At 43.9% G+C, this 14,038-nt stretch overlaps 1 protein-coding gene across 4 annotated transcripts in view; it reads left to right on the forward strand.

Annotated features, from left to right (window-relative positions):
• SLC6A17 (solute carrier family 6 member 17) overlaps positions 1–14,038 on the forward strand; it is an 84,307-nt gene that overhangs the window by 60,156 nt on the left and 10,113 nt on the right. For all 4 annotated transcript variants that reach the window (XM_075853669.1, XM_075853666.1, XM_075853665.1 and 1 more), the window contains exons 8-11: positions 2,998–3,190; positions 3,649–3,841; positions 6,919–7,078; positions 8,261–8,423. In XM_075853669.1, coding sequence (XP_075709784.1) covers positions 2,998–3,190; positions 3,649–3,841; positions 6,919–7,078; positions 8,261–8,423 — 709 coding nt within the window. The remainder of the gene's footprint in view (positions 1–2,997; positions 3,191–3,648; positions 3,842–6,918; positions 7,079–8,260; positions 8,424–14,038) is intronic.

A 14,038-nucleotide genomic window follows, 5' to 3' on the forward strand; every position in this document is an offset into this window, starting at 1 on the left:
TGGCGTCAGGCACTCTTCCAGCATCTTTTCAGTTGTTCTGCGTCTCACAAATGTTCTTCAGTGTGATCCAACACCTCAAACTTCGATTCGTCTGTCCATAACACTTTTTTCCAATCTTCCTCTGTCCAATGTCTGTGTGCTTTTGCCCATATGAATCTTTTCCTTTTATTAGCCAGTTTCAGATATGGCTTTTTCTTTGCCACTCTGCCCTGAAGGCCAGCATCCCGGAGTCGCCTCTTCACTGTAGACGTTGACACTGGCGTTTTGCGGGTACTATTTAATGAAGCTGCCAGTTGAGGACCTGTGAGGCGTCTATTTCTCAAACTAGAGACTCTAATGTACTTGTCTTGTTGCTCAGTTGTGCAGCGGGGCCTCCCACTTCTCTTACTACTCTGGTTAGAGCCTGTGTGTGCTGTCCTCTGAAGGGAGTAGTACACACCTTTGTAGGAAATCTTCAGTTTCTTGGCAATTTCTCGCATGGGATAGCCTTCATTTCTAAGAAGAATAGACTGTCGAGTTTCACATGAAAGCTCTCTTTTTCTAGCCATTTTGAGAGTTTAATCCAACCCACAAATGTAATTCTCCAGATTCTCAACTAGCTCAAAGGAAGGTCGGTTTTATAGCTCCTCTAAACGGCAAAACTGTTTACAGCGGTGCTAACATAATTACACAAGGGTTTTCAAGTGTTTTCTAATCATACATTAGCCTTCTAACACAGTTAGCAAACACAATGTACCATTAGAACAGTGGAGTGATGGTTGCTGGAAATGGGCCTCTATACACCTATGTAGATATTGCATTAAAAACCAGACGTTTGCAGCTAGAATAGTCATTTAGCACATTAACAATGTATAGAGTGTATTTCTGATTAATTTAATGTTATCATCATTGAAAAAAACTGTGCTTTTCTTTCAAAAATAAGGACAGTTTTGAATGTTAGTGTATATACTGTCACACAGCAATCCTTCCCTCCCCTTGTATATACTGCCACACAGTAATCCCCCCTCCCCTTGTATATACTGCCAGACAGCAATCCCCCCTTCACCTCGTATATACTGCCACACAGCAATCCCCCCTTCACCTTCTATATACTGACACTCAGCAATCCCCCCTCCCCTTGTATATGGTGCTATACAGCAATCCCCCCTCACCTTGTATATACTGACACACTGCAATCCCCCCTCCCCTTGTATATACTGACACACAGCAATCCCCCCTCCCTTTGTATATACTGACACACAGCCCCTCTCCCCTTGTATATACTGTCACACAGCAATACCCCCCTCCCCTTGTACATACTGCCACACAGTAATCCCCCCTCCCCTCATATATACTGCCACACAGCAATCCCCCCTCCTCTTGTGTATACTGCCACACAGCAATCCCCCCTCTCCTTGTATATACTGTCACACAGCAATCCCCCTCTCCTTGTATATACTGTCACACAGCAATCCCCCTCTCCTTGTATATACTGCCACACAGCAATCCCCCCTCACCTTGTATATGGTGCTACACAGCAATCCCCCCTGTATATAGCGCTACACAGCCCCCCTCTCCCCTTGTATATAGTGCTATACGGCCCCCTCTCCGCTTGTATATACCGCCACGCAGCAATCCCCCCTTGTATATTACCACACAGCCCCCTCAAAAAACAAAAGATTGTACTTACCTTGCCCCGCTCTCGCAACGTATGGAGCGCTACACTGCCTCTCGGGCAGACGCATCCGCAGACCAGCGTGATGATGTGACGTCATCACGCCAGCATGGGCAGGGAGTCTTCCCAGCGCCTTATAGGCTGCAGGCCTAACGTGGCTTGCAGCCTATAGTATTCATTTGTATCTGCGTCCTGAGGATGCACATACAAGTGAATGCGGCTGTCGCTAGCGCCGGGGCCCCCCTCCGGTGCCAGCGACGCCACTGCATCCGCGACAGTGCGCAGGCTTTAAACTTTAGTGAGCGGGCGGACTGTGGAAGGTCCACTGCCCATAGCCACAGTTTATGCAAGACAACATTGCTAACCAATGAGCCTTTGTGATGCCCAATTGATATGCATATTTTTCTGCCCAAACACTACTTGGGGCTGCTAATGTTTTCCTAACCCTTTAACACCCCCCAATAACAGTATTGTTATTCATGATTAAAAGAAAACAAAAAAACACATGTGGCCTAGTTGATTTAATACCAACAGGACTTTTCCTTCTTCCGTGCAGCATTCATTGCAGCAGTTCTGACTAAAGAATGTAAAAGGAGCAAGCTAGTGAAATATTCATTATGTACCATCTGACTGAGGAGATAATGGAATGAAAGGAAAGGTATACCAGTAGCCTGCTCCTTATCTCAGGCTGCCATCATGTGCCACATATTTGGAATCTTCCATGCTGGTTAAGAAAGTGACACTTTCCACAACTGGTAGCTTTGTTTTGGTTGTTTTTTTATGAGAAAAGTTCCTGATTTAGTCCACTAGTTTTTCACAATTGAACAGGACGGCATGAAAAATAACAAAAGTTTAGCAACTTTCTAACATTCTGTAATAATTCCTTACTATTTTCAAGATCTTTGCTGTTGGTGAATGGAAACATTCTAGCGTGCACTCAGAGGCTGAAAACCTGTATAGACTTAGTCCAGCTCTCAGCTGACAGGCGGATATAATCTAAGGCCTTATTCACACAAATGTATTTCTCATCAGTGTGCGGTCTGTTTGAACAACGGACAGCACACTGACCCAAACAAGTCAATGGGGCTCTTCACACTTCTGTTGTTTTCAATGGAAAGTGTGTCCGTTGCGAGAAACTCTGAGCATTCCCTATTCTGGTCTGTTTTTGTAGGCCAGACTCACCCATTGAATATAGTGTCAGGATTAAAAGCTGAACTTGAAAATGGTGAGAAACTGAAACACAAAGTCTATGAGAAATTTGCATAATTTTTCATTATATACAAGGGGCAAGCTTAAGTCACATAGAACCAAAAACTCCTTTATTTATTTTGTCTCCCCATTAGAAATGCAGAGAAAATCCTTGGTTACTTAAATTCTGGAGTACTGAGCCATTTCCTTATACCACAACATGTGAACTTTTCTCACTTGACAACAGCGGATTATGCAGATATGTATGAAGTCATTAAAAAGGTGAAAGAAGATGGTTTTCAAGATCTCCACCTGGATGCCTGTTTGCTAGAAGATGAACTCAATAAGGTATTTATATTGAGTATATATGACACATCACTGTAGTCAGCTTTATAGAATTGTGAACAAAATATATTTAGGCGTTATGCACACGACCGCAGTAACGGAATCGCAATTGAAGATAGTGTAGAGTGCATGGCTTCCTATGGACCACTGCACACGACCGTAGTTACCACGGCCTGTGCATTGCCCAGAACCCGGACCACAAAAAAAAATAGGACATGTCATTCGGAGCGCAATTGCGGTCCTGGCTCGTTGAAATGAATGCACATCTTCTGTGTGCATGGTGCGGAATTGCAGACGGCCCGCGGATGACACTCGCCGGCCCGTCCGTAATCATGGACCGTACACAAAGCTACTATCATTCTTATATGTAAATGAATATTTTAAGTAAGAAATGTGCATTGTCGATGAAGTAAAGAATGCGCACCCTGAGTAACATGAATTGCGATTTCTTGCATTTGCAGGCTGTACAAGGAACTGGATTGGCTTTTATTGCATTCACTGAGGCAATGACTCACTTTCCAGCTTCTCCTTTTTGGTCCGTCATGTTTTTCTTTATGTTGATTAATCTTGGTCTGGGAAGTATGATCGGCACTATGTCTGGTATTACTACTCCAATTATTGATACTTTTAAAGTCCGAAAGGAAGTTTTGACAGGTAAGTGATATTGTGTAGGCTCATTTTCAATATCTGTTCATGGAAAAGACCTACTGCAAAATGTTGTATAAAGAAGTTGAAATAGAATAAATTTATGGTTGTAAAATTGTGTTTTTATCCTTTAATTTAATGATATGAGTATTTTTAAAACAAATTACAATCGGTGGGGTCCATCCACTCGTGACCACAATGATGTTAAAACAAAGGGTCTGCAATGCTATTCCTAGAGCATTCCTTTTTAAATCTCGTAGCTGCGCTAAGCTATGGAGACACCTGGTTGGCATGCATGTATACAGTATGGTGGGAAAACCCCTTTTAGAACAGGTATTGTGTGAGGATCAGGCCATGGTGTAACTAGAAGTAATTATCAGTGCGTTTGGTGAAACTTTCTGATACTTTTTATTAAAAATAAATTTAACTTTTTGTGATACAGCTGCTTTGTATCCTGTATACAGAGCAGCTGTATCTAGTGCTGAGACCTGACTCCGTCAGGTCAGCAGCATTAATGGGTTTTGTGACCACGGGTCCTCTGTGTCTCTGACACCCAGAATCCACCTGTTATCGATCACATCTAAGTTTATAACTTAGATGTGATTGATAACCCGTCAGTGCCACTGACCTGACGAATACAGGTTTCAGCGTTAGCCACAGCTGCTCTGTATACAGGATACAAAGCAGCTGTATCTTAAAAAGTAAAAATCATTTTTAATAAAAAGCATTTAGAAAGGTGCACCAATCGCACAGATACACATTTTTAGTTAAAAAAAAATCAAAAAAAAATCAAAGGGTGTACGTAGCCTTTAACATCTTCTTAATTTACCTCAGTGCATTTGAGGTACCTCAGACTCAGGATGCAGTTTACAGTGTACAATGTATTATTTATTTCCAGAGGGATATATTTCCAGAGGAAAAAAAAATTGGAAAATACCAACATGTTTCCGTGAATAATCTCATACACAAAGAGAATAAACAGGAAATAGCAATGTGACCCGTAAACACAGATAAGAAATGGGTACAATAATAAAAATTTGTAATAACACTTAGAATAAGAAATGTACTGTAATTAAGAGAGTGGCAACAACCTATAAATGTCCACTCAATCCACATGTGATATGCCTCCTAAACTTTGTATTACTTCTATCTTATAACAGATGAACACATTGCAGGATTGCATTCATAGTCCACATTTTTTACTCTCCTTTATTAACAGGGTAATTGAAAATGGATTTCATAAGCAGACCTCCCCTTTAAGTTTACATCCTAGGATATTGGCCCATATAATTACAGTTGGCACATTTTAATAGTGTCTGCTGATTTGACCAAGAGCAGAAAAAATTGTCAAGTTGCAACTTTCAGTTATTGGTCCTCAGATGATTAGACTTCTTAGGCTATGTTCACATTCACATTCAGTATTTCCGTTGCTCTGCTCCGTCATGGGAGCAGAGCAACAAAATACCGGACACCAGTTCTGTTGCACCATGGACACCACCAGCGGACAATGAAACCCATCGACTATGATGGCATCTGTCAGGTTTCCGTCGGGGAGTCTGTGGGATTGTTTCTTGTAATTTCAGATGGATCTACAACAGAGGCTCTTAAAGGAGCCTCCAACACAAATGTGAACGAGGCCTTAGGCCTCATGCCCACTTCAGTTTTTTCCTTCAGGGTGCTATTCGTTTTTTTCACTGATAGCACCCTGACCCATTAATTTCAATGGGCCCATGCACACTTCCGTTATTTTCACGAATCCGTTGTTCCGTTCCGTCAAAAGTAGAGCATGTCGTACATTTGTCAGTGATTCCGCGACCGTGGGGCCAATAGAAGTCAATGGGTCCGTGAAAAAAAGAGACGGCACACGGAAGGCTTCCGTGTGCCGTCCGTTTTTGACGGATCCGTTGCCCTAGCCACGGCAGGCGTGCCAAAGTTCACAGACTGGGATATGTGACAAGTTCAATACCTTCCGTTTTATTTAACGGAAACACGGAAGCCAAACGGAAGCACAACGTCCGTTTGAAACAGAAACATGGAATGGACACGCAGTACACACGAAAACCAGACGGATACCATAACGGACACACGGATCCGTGAGAAACGGCCGTGAAAACGGTGATGGAAGTGTGCATGAGGCCTAAGTCTGACTAACTAATTATTTTAATTGCAGTAGTAGATATTAGATTGAGCTTGGAATATTTTATTTTTTTATTGTAATATTGGTCTGAAATGTTTGAGGTAGTGTAAGTTTGTGGTGTCTGCCGTTTTGACGGGATGAATATCGATGCACGCAGCGCAATTCTTCTTGTGAAACCTGACGGGTACTGCGACAGAAACTTCAAACAGAGCATAACTCTGATATTAATAGGAATTATTCGTAAAATAGACATATCTGCTTTTTTGCTAAAATTGTAAATGGTAATGTTTTGCCCTTGAGCACTTATTTATTACTTTTACAATATATTATTCTGTTGATGTATTCTTTTCTAGATTTTTTATTCCTTTCCTGTGTGGTAGAATAACAGCTAAGCAGACTCGTTTTAACAATGACAACACTAAACAACCAGTAGAGATGAGCCAGTACTTATGGGAGGTGATGAACACCTACTGTACCTTATGTCAAACAGATATGTGTACCAAGTTTCCCTATTTAGACAATGCCTGTGTGACTGCCATATCAGCATGTTCACCAACCAGACCATAATATATATATATATACTAGGAGGGACAGAATCATTACCATTTATGACTGCCAGTACAAAGGTCCTTGATGCACATTATTATAATGGATATTTACAGTCATACGATCCAGACTTGCAGTTCATCTACTGGCATAGAGGAGTATGTATATGCATCAGTTTGGGAAGTGCAGACCTTTTGGCTTAGCATGTTTTCGAATGTCAGACTATATTGATTCAACTTTTACAGCAAAACCATGCGGATCCTGAATGAGGAAGTTCTGCTGACAGCCGAACTGTCCCGATCCGCTGTGGGTTGCATGTATAACTTGCATGTTGATACTGTTACATTCATGTCGCATGCACATCATTTCACTATATAATTTTTCTTTCTGCTAATAATTGTAGTCAGCTGTTGCATCCTTGCCTTCCTGCTGGGCTTGATCTTTGTTCAGCATTCTGGAAATTATTTCGTCACCATGTTTGATGATTACTCTGCCACACTACCACTCACCATTGTGGTCATCCTGGAAAACATTGCAGTAGCTTGGGTGTATGGCACAAAGAAGTAAGAATCCTCCCACTCCCTGTCTGTCAAACACCCCAAAACTGAACCTTCTCGCTTCAAGTAGGTTCTTTCTGACCTGTACTCCTCTCGCAGGACATTGATATACAAAAGGCAAATGGAAAAATGGTTTGTTCTTTGCACTGTATATACTGTTTCTGGCCCCTACATAAAATATGAAAGCTCCAAAGCAATGCTCAATTCCTCCTTACACTTAAGAAAGGGAATTTTAGTTAAGACATAATTTGAGATTGACTTAAATATATTTTAAGATATATACATAATGGACTACGTAAATTCTGAAAACACATAAAATGCCATTAGCGAAATAACAAAAGAACTGTCTTGAAGACCAATTAAGCAATTTGTTGTACAGTGCCCACCTCCGTTTCCATTTACCTGTGTCAAGGGAGTTGTCAAGTATTAGAAAAACATGGCTGCTTTCTTTTAAAACCAGCACCACACTTGTCCATAGGTTGTGTCTGGTATTGCAACGCAGCTCCATTAAAGTGAATGGGGCCGAGCATCAATACCACACACGTGTACAGGTATGGTGCTGTTTTTTGAAGAAAGCAGCCATGTTTTTCCAATTCTTGACATGTACAAAAATTTATTCTTATTTCAGTTCTACAACTAGTTGACTATATGGATTTCTCACACTGGAGTGTATTTTTGAAAATTAGATCAAAGTAAAATATATGACCCAAAATCTTGATCACATGTTCTAATTCATTTAGAGAGTAGACAAAAACATCAGATTTTCCTTTGAAGTTGTTTTTGAATGTATATAATATGTTTCCAATGTCTCTTGACTAGCACTGGCCACAGTGCACAAACCACCTAAATCAATCTTGTTCAATCTATGTCATTTGTATTTAACTACAATTTTTTATTTAACTTTCCTGTACCTATTCCATTCCTTATAATACAAATATGAACATTATCAAATGTGCATATTAGTTAAAGGGTTTGTCGGGTTTGCTTGTTTCCAGAACTATTCACTTGTATAAGGCTGAGCTGCAATACCAGACGCCGCCCATGGGCAAGAGTGGCTCTGTTTTTGGAAAAAGGCAGACCCTTTTTCTAATCGTGAGAAATCCCTTTTAGTGGGTCTTCATTTTTATTTGTTTGTTCAACATTTACACTTACTCTGTTGGATCACACAATTTCTCTGTGCATTTTCAGATTCATGCAGGAGCTCACAGATATGCTTGGATTTCGTCCATACAGCTACTACTTTTATACATGGAAGTATATTTCCCCAATCTTTATGGCAATTCTACTGTCAGCTAGTGTAATTCAACTAGCTTTCAGTCCACCTGGATACAGTGCTTGGATCAAAGAACTGGTAAGTAAAGTGTACTCACCATGCTGTGTGTTTCTGTTTTGGTATTAGTGTGTTGAGTCTCTTCAAGTTATTCTTTTTTTTCCAAGATTTTTTGTTCTTATTTATTCTCAATGTATTCAGAAACATTTAGCTGGGTTGAAACTTTTCTTGAGACAGGAGAAGTTAAAACAAAAAGCAAAAGATAAGAAGTGGTAGAAATAAGTGCAATGGAGAAAAATGACAAAGGCTGGAAGGAGTACAGAACAAGATATATGAAGAAAGAGGACATTTGTAAAAGGATAATAAGAAGTAAAATAATAGAAAAAATGTAGGTCCCAGCTGTGAAGCTCAATATATACAAATTTATACAGCTAATATCGACATCAGTTGGAGTTGTATAAATCCCTATTCAGTGAGCTCCCCCTAGTGTCAGCTGCAGGCAGACAGAATTTTATTATTTAAAAGGGTTGTCTTACTACAATAACCCCTTTTCTAAATTAAGGCGGACTAGCAATCAGCTGATTGCCGGTAAACTTGCTTCTGAAACCCCTGCCAAACATCTGTTATCGCATGGCGCCAATTCACGTGAATGGACAACAATGTAATATATGTTCTTGGACTTGTCTAATGAACCAACGATAACAACATCCTGTGGCAGAGAGTTGGAAAGTCTCACTGAGAGACTCTTACAGTAAAGAATCACCTTCTATTTTTATGGTGAAAACTTTTTTTCTCTAGACGTAAAGGATGATCCCTTGTCATTGTCACAGGCCTAGGTGTAAACCTTTCACTAGAAAGATCTCTTTATGTAGTGATGGGGGTAGGAAAACAGACAAGTGAGCCCTAATCTACCCGCCACTCAGTCCCTGCCTACTTGCAACGACCCGCCCTAGGCGACGGGGTACAACTGGGCGACGGTCCCTACGCTCAGTAAGTGCACGACAGACAAACAGACAAGGGTACACAAAGCTAAGGGAAATGGGGCAGTTGCCCACGGCAACACCGTGAGCAACAAGAGTGGTGAACGAGCCGAGTCAAACCAGGAGTGTACGAGGTACCAAACGCAGAGCAGGAGAGTAGTGAACAAGCCGAGTCAAACCAGGAGTGTACGAGGTACCAAACGCAGAGCAGGAGAGTAGTCAGTAAGCCAGGGTAGTGTGAAGCAGGGTCAAATAGTTCAGAAGCTGCAGCAGGGCCAGGAAACCAAACGAGAAGAATCACAAGTAAGGAGGAACAGGAAAGGCAGGTATAGACAGAGGGCGGGAGCTAGCTCTGTCTGGCCAGGCTGTGATAGGCTCTCCCACTCCTAAGCCTGCCATCCTGAGTGGTGGAAGATGGAGTCAGTCTCACAGACATAGAAGCAGGTGCAGACTGATTACCTATGGGCGTTGACACAGAAGCTGTGCCTGGCAGATCCTTTACAGTACCCCCCCTTTTATAAAGGGCCACCGGACCCTTTCTAGGTGGACCTGGTTTATTGGGGAAACGTAGGTGGAACCTCCTGACCAATACCCCAGCGTGAACATCCCGGGCGGGTACCCAAGTCCTCTCCTCAGGCCCGTATCCTCTCCAATGTACCAGGTACTGGAGGGAGCCTTGGACCATCTTGCTGTCCACAATCTTGGCCACCTCGAATTCCACCCCCTCAGGGGTGAGAACGGGGACAGGAGGTTTCCTCGAGGGAGCCAAGGACGGGGAGCAGCGTTTAAGGAGGGAGGCATGAAACACGTCGTGTACTCGAAAAGATGGGGGCAACTCCAGTCGGAAGGAGACAGGATTGAGGACTTCAATGACCTTGTACGGCCCTATAAACCGTAGAGCAAACTTCTTGGATGGGACCTTAAGGCGCAAGTTCTTAGACGATAGCCACACCAGATCCCCGACCATAAACAAGGGGTTAGCAGAACGTCTTCTATCTGCCTGAGTTTTTTGTATGCTCTGGGACGCCTCTAGGTTCTTCTGAACCTGGGCCCAGACTGTGCACAGTTCCCGATGAACGACCTCTACCTCGGGATTGTTGGAACTACCAGGTGAAACGGAGGAGAACCATGGATTAAACCCAAAATTACAGAAAAAGGGGGAGACCCCTGACGAGTTACTGACCCGGTTATTAAGGGAAAATTCGGCGAGGAGAATGAATGAGACCCAATCATGTTGACAGTCAGAGATAAAACACCTTAAATATTGTTCTAGAGACTGATTAGTCCTCTCAGTTTGGCCATTAGTTTCAGGATGGAAGGCAGAGAAGAAGGACAGATCAATCTCCAACTTTTTACAGAAGGCTCTCCAAAACAATGAAACAAATTGTACCCCTCTGTCCGAAACAATATTGACAGGGACCCCATGGAGACGCAGGATGTGTTTGACAAACAAGGTAGCTAACGTCTTAGCATTGGCTAGTTTCTTGAGGGGCACAAAGTGGCACATCTTACTGAAGCGGTCTACTACAACCCACACCACCGACTTGCCTTGAGATGGAGGCAAATCGGTGATAAAATCCATGGAGATATGGGTCGAAGGTCTCTGGGGAATGGGCAAAGAACGTAGTAAGCCCGCTGGTCGGGACCTGGGAGTCTTGGACCTAGCACAAACCTCACAAGCGGAGACGTAGGCCTTAACGTCTTTAGGCAACCCAGGCCACCAATAGTTTCTGGCAATGAGGTGCTTGGTACCAGGGATGCCTGGATGACCAGATAGTGCGGAGTCATGATTTTCCCTAAGTACCCTTAACCGGAATTGCAGGGGAACAAACAGCTTGTTCTCAGGAAGGTTCCCGGGAGCTGAACCTTGATCAGCCGCAATTTCAGAGACTAAATCAGAATCAATAGAGGAAATTATTATACCTGGAGGCAAAATACAAGCAGGATCTTCCTCCGAAGGAGGGCTGGCCATGAAGCTACGCGACAGTGTATCAGCCTTAATATTTTTAGACCCAGCCCTATAGGTAACCAAAAAGTTGAATCTGGTAAAAAATAACGCCCATCGAGCTTGTCTCGGGTTTAGCCTCCGGGCAGATTCTAGGAAAACCAGATTCTTGTGGTCGGTAAGGACCATTACCTGGTGCCTAGCCCCCTCCAGGAAGTGGCGCCACTCTTCAAATGCCCATTTAATGGCTAAGAGTTCGCGGTTGCCAATATCATAGTTACTCTCAGTAGGTGAAAACTTCCTGGAGAAGTAGGCACAGGGACGGAGATGGGTGAGGGACCTGGTACCCTGGGACAAGACAGCCCCCACTCCCACCTCGGATGTGTCAACCTCCACGATAAATGGCTCCATTTGGTTGTGCTGAACAAGCACCGGGGCCGAGATAAAGCACTTCTTAAGGACCTCAAAAGCCTGGACAGCCTCAGGAGACCAGTGGAGGAGATCAGCACCTTTGCGAGTGAGGTCCGTAAGAGGCTTAGCGATGACCGAGAAGTTAGCAATAAATCTCCTGTAATAATTAGCGAACCCCAAGAAACACTGTAACGCCTTCAGGGAGGCAGGTTGGACCCATTCCGCCACAGCCTGGACTTTGGTGGGGTCCATGCGGAATTCGTGAGGAGCGAGGATTTGACCCAAAAATGGTATCTCCTGCATCCCAAACACACATTTTTCGGTCTTCGCAAACAGTTTGTTTTCCCGAAGGACCTGGAGCACCTTCCTGACATGCTCAATGTGGGAGGACCAGTCCTTGGAAAACACAAGTATGTCATCAAGGTACACTACAAGAAATACCCCCAGGTAATCTCTTAAAATCTCATTTATGAAATTCTGGAAGACCGCGGGAGCATTACACAACCCAAAGGGCATGACGAGGTATTCGAAATGACCTTCAGGCGTGTTAAACACAGTCTTCCACTCATCCCCCTCTTTGATGCGGATAAGGTTATACGCCCCTCGTAGATCAAACTTAGAGAACCATTGGGCCCCCTGAACCTGATTAAAGAGATCAGGAATCAAAGGAAGGGGATACTGGTTCCTTACAGTGACCTTATTCAAATTACGGTAGTCAATGCATGGCCTAAGACCACCATCCTTCTTCCCTACGAAGAAGAAGCCAGCACCTACCGGAGAAGTAGAGGGGCGAATGTAACCCTTGGCCAGGCATTCCTGGATATACTCTCATGGCTTCACGTTCGGGACAAGAGAGATTAAATATCCTACCCTTAGGGAGCTTAGCTCCTGGTACCAAATCGATAGCGCAATCGTATTCTCTATGAGGAGGTAACACTTCGGAGGCCTTCTTAGAGAAAACATCAGCGAAGTCCTGAACAAACTCAGGTAGCGTGTTCACCTCCTCAGGGGGAGAAATAGTATTAACAGAAAAACATGATGTCAAGCATTCATTACCCCATTTGGTAAGCTCCCCAGTATTCCAGTCAAACGTGGGATTATGCAACTGCAACCAGGGAAGGCCTAAAACCAAATCGGACGATAATCCCTGCATCAACAGTACAGAGCACTGCTCCAAATGCATGGAGCTAACAAGGAGTTCAAAAACAGGGGTATGCTGAGTAAAATAACCATTAGCAAGAGGAGTGGAGTCGATACCCACTACCGGGACAGGTTTAGGCAAATCAATCAAAGGCATAGCTAGAGACATAGCAAATTCCACAGACATGATATTAGCAGAAGACCCTGAATCCACGAAGGCACTGCCGGTAGCAGACCTACCACCAAAAGAGACCTGAAAGGGAAGCAAGATTTTATTACGTTTCATATTTACGGGAAATACCTGTGCGCCCAAGTGACATCCCCGATGATCACTTAGGCGCGGAAGTTTTCCAGCTGCTTATTCTTACGCCTAGGACAGGTGTTCACTTGATGCTTGTCATCCCCACAATAGAAGCAGAGACCATTCTTCCTGCGGAACTCTCTACGTTGTCGGGGGGACACGGAGGCCCCGAGTTGCATAGGTACCTCCGAGTCTTCCGTGGAAGAGCGAAGCAACGGGACCTCGGGAGGCATCATGGGGGAGTCAGAGGGGAAAACACAAAAACGTTCAAGTTGTCGTTCCCTGAGACGTCAAGTCGTACCGCTAAAGCCATAACCTGGTCTAGGGAGTCAGAAGAGGGATAGCTAACTAGCAGGTCTTTCAGGGCGTTCGACAGACCCAACCTAAACTGGCACCTTAAGGCAGGGTCATTCCACCGAGAAGCTAGGCACCACTTCCTAAAGTCAGAACAATACTCCTCAACAGGTCTCCTACCCTGACGTAAGGTCACCAGCTGTCTCTCGGCAAAGGTAGTCCTGTCAGTCTCGTCATAAATGAGCCCGAGAGCAGAAAAGAAAAGATCAACGGAGGAAAGTTCAGGGGCGTCAGGAGCCAAGGAGAAGGCCCATTCTTGGGGCCCTTCCTGGAGCCGGGACATAATTATACCCACCCGCTGGCTCTAAGAACCTGGGGAGTGAGGCTTTAAGCGAAAATAGAGCCTACAACTCTCCCGAAAGGAGAGAAAAGTCTTCCGGTCCCCTGAGAACCGGTCAGGCAACTTGAGGTGGGGTTCAAGAGGTGAGGTAAGGGGCACTACCATGGTAGCATGAGGCTGGTTGACCCTCTGAGCCAGGGCCTGGACCTGTAGGGAGAGACCCTGCATTTGCTGAGCCAGGGTCTCAAGGGGGTCCATAGTAGTGTGAGGGACCAGGGTAGACTA

The sequence above is a fragment of the Rhinoderma darwinii genome, chromosome 2 (genome assembly GCF_050947455.1).
Source record: "Rhinoderma darwinii isolate aRhiDar2 chromosome 2, aRhiDar2.hap1, whole genome shotgun sequence".
In the NCBI taxonomy this organism is placed as follows: Eukaryota; Metazoa; Chordata; class Amphibia; order Anura; family Rhinodermatidae; genus Rhinoderma; species Rhinoderma darwinii.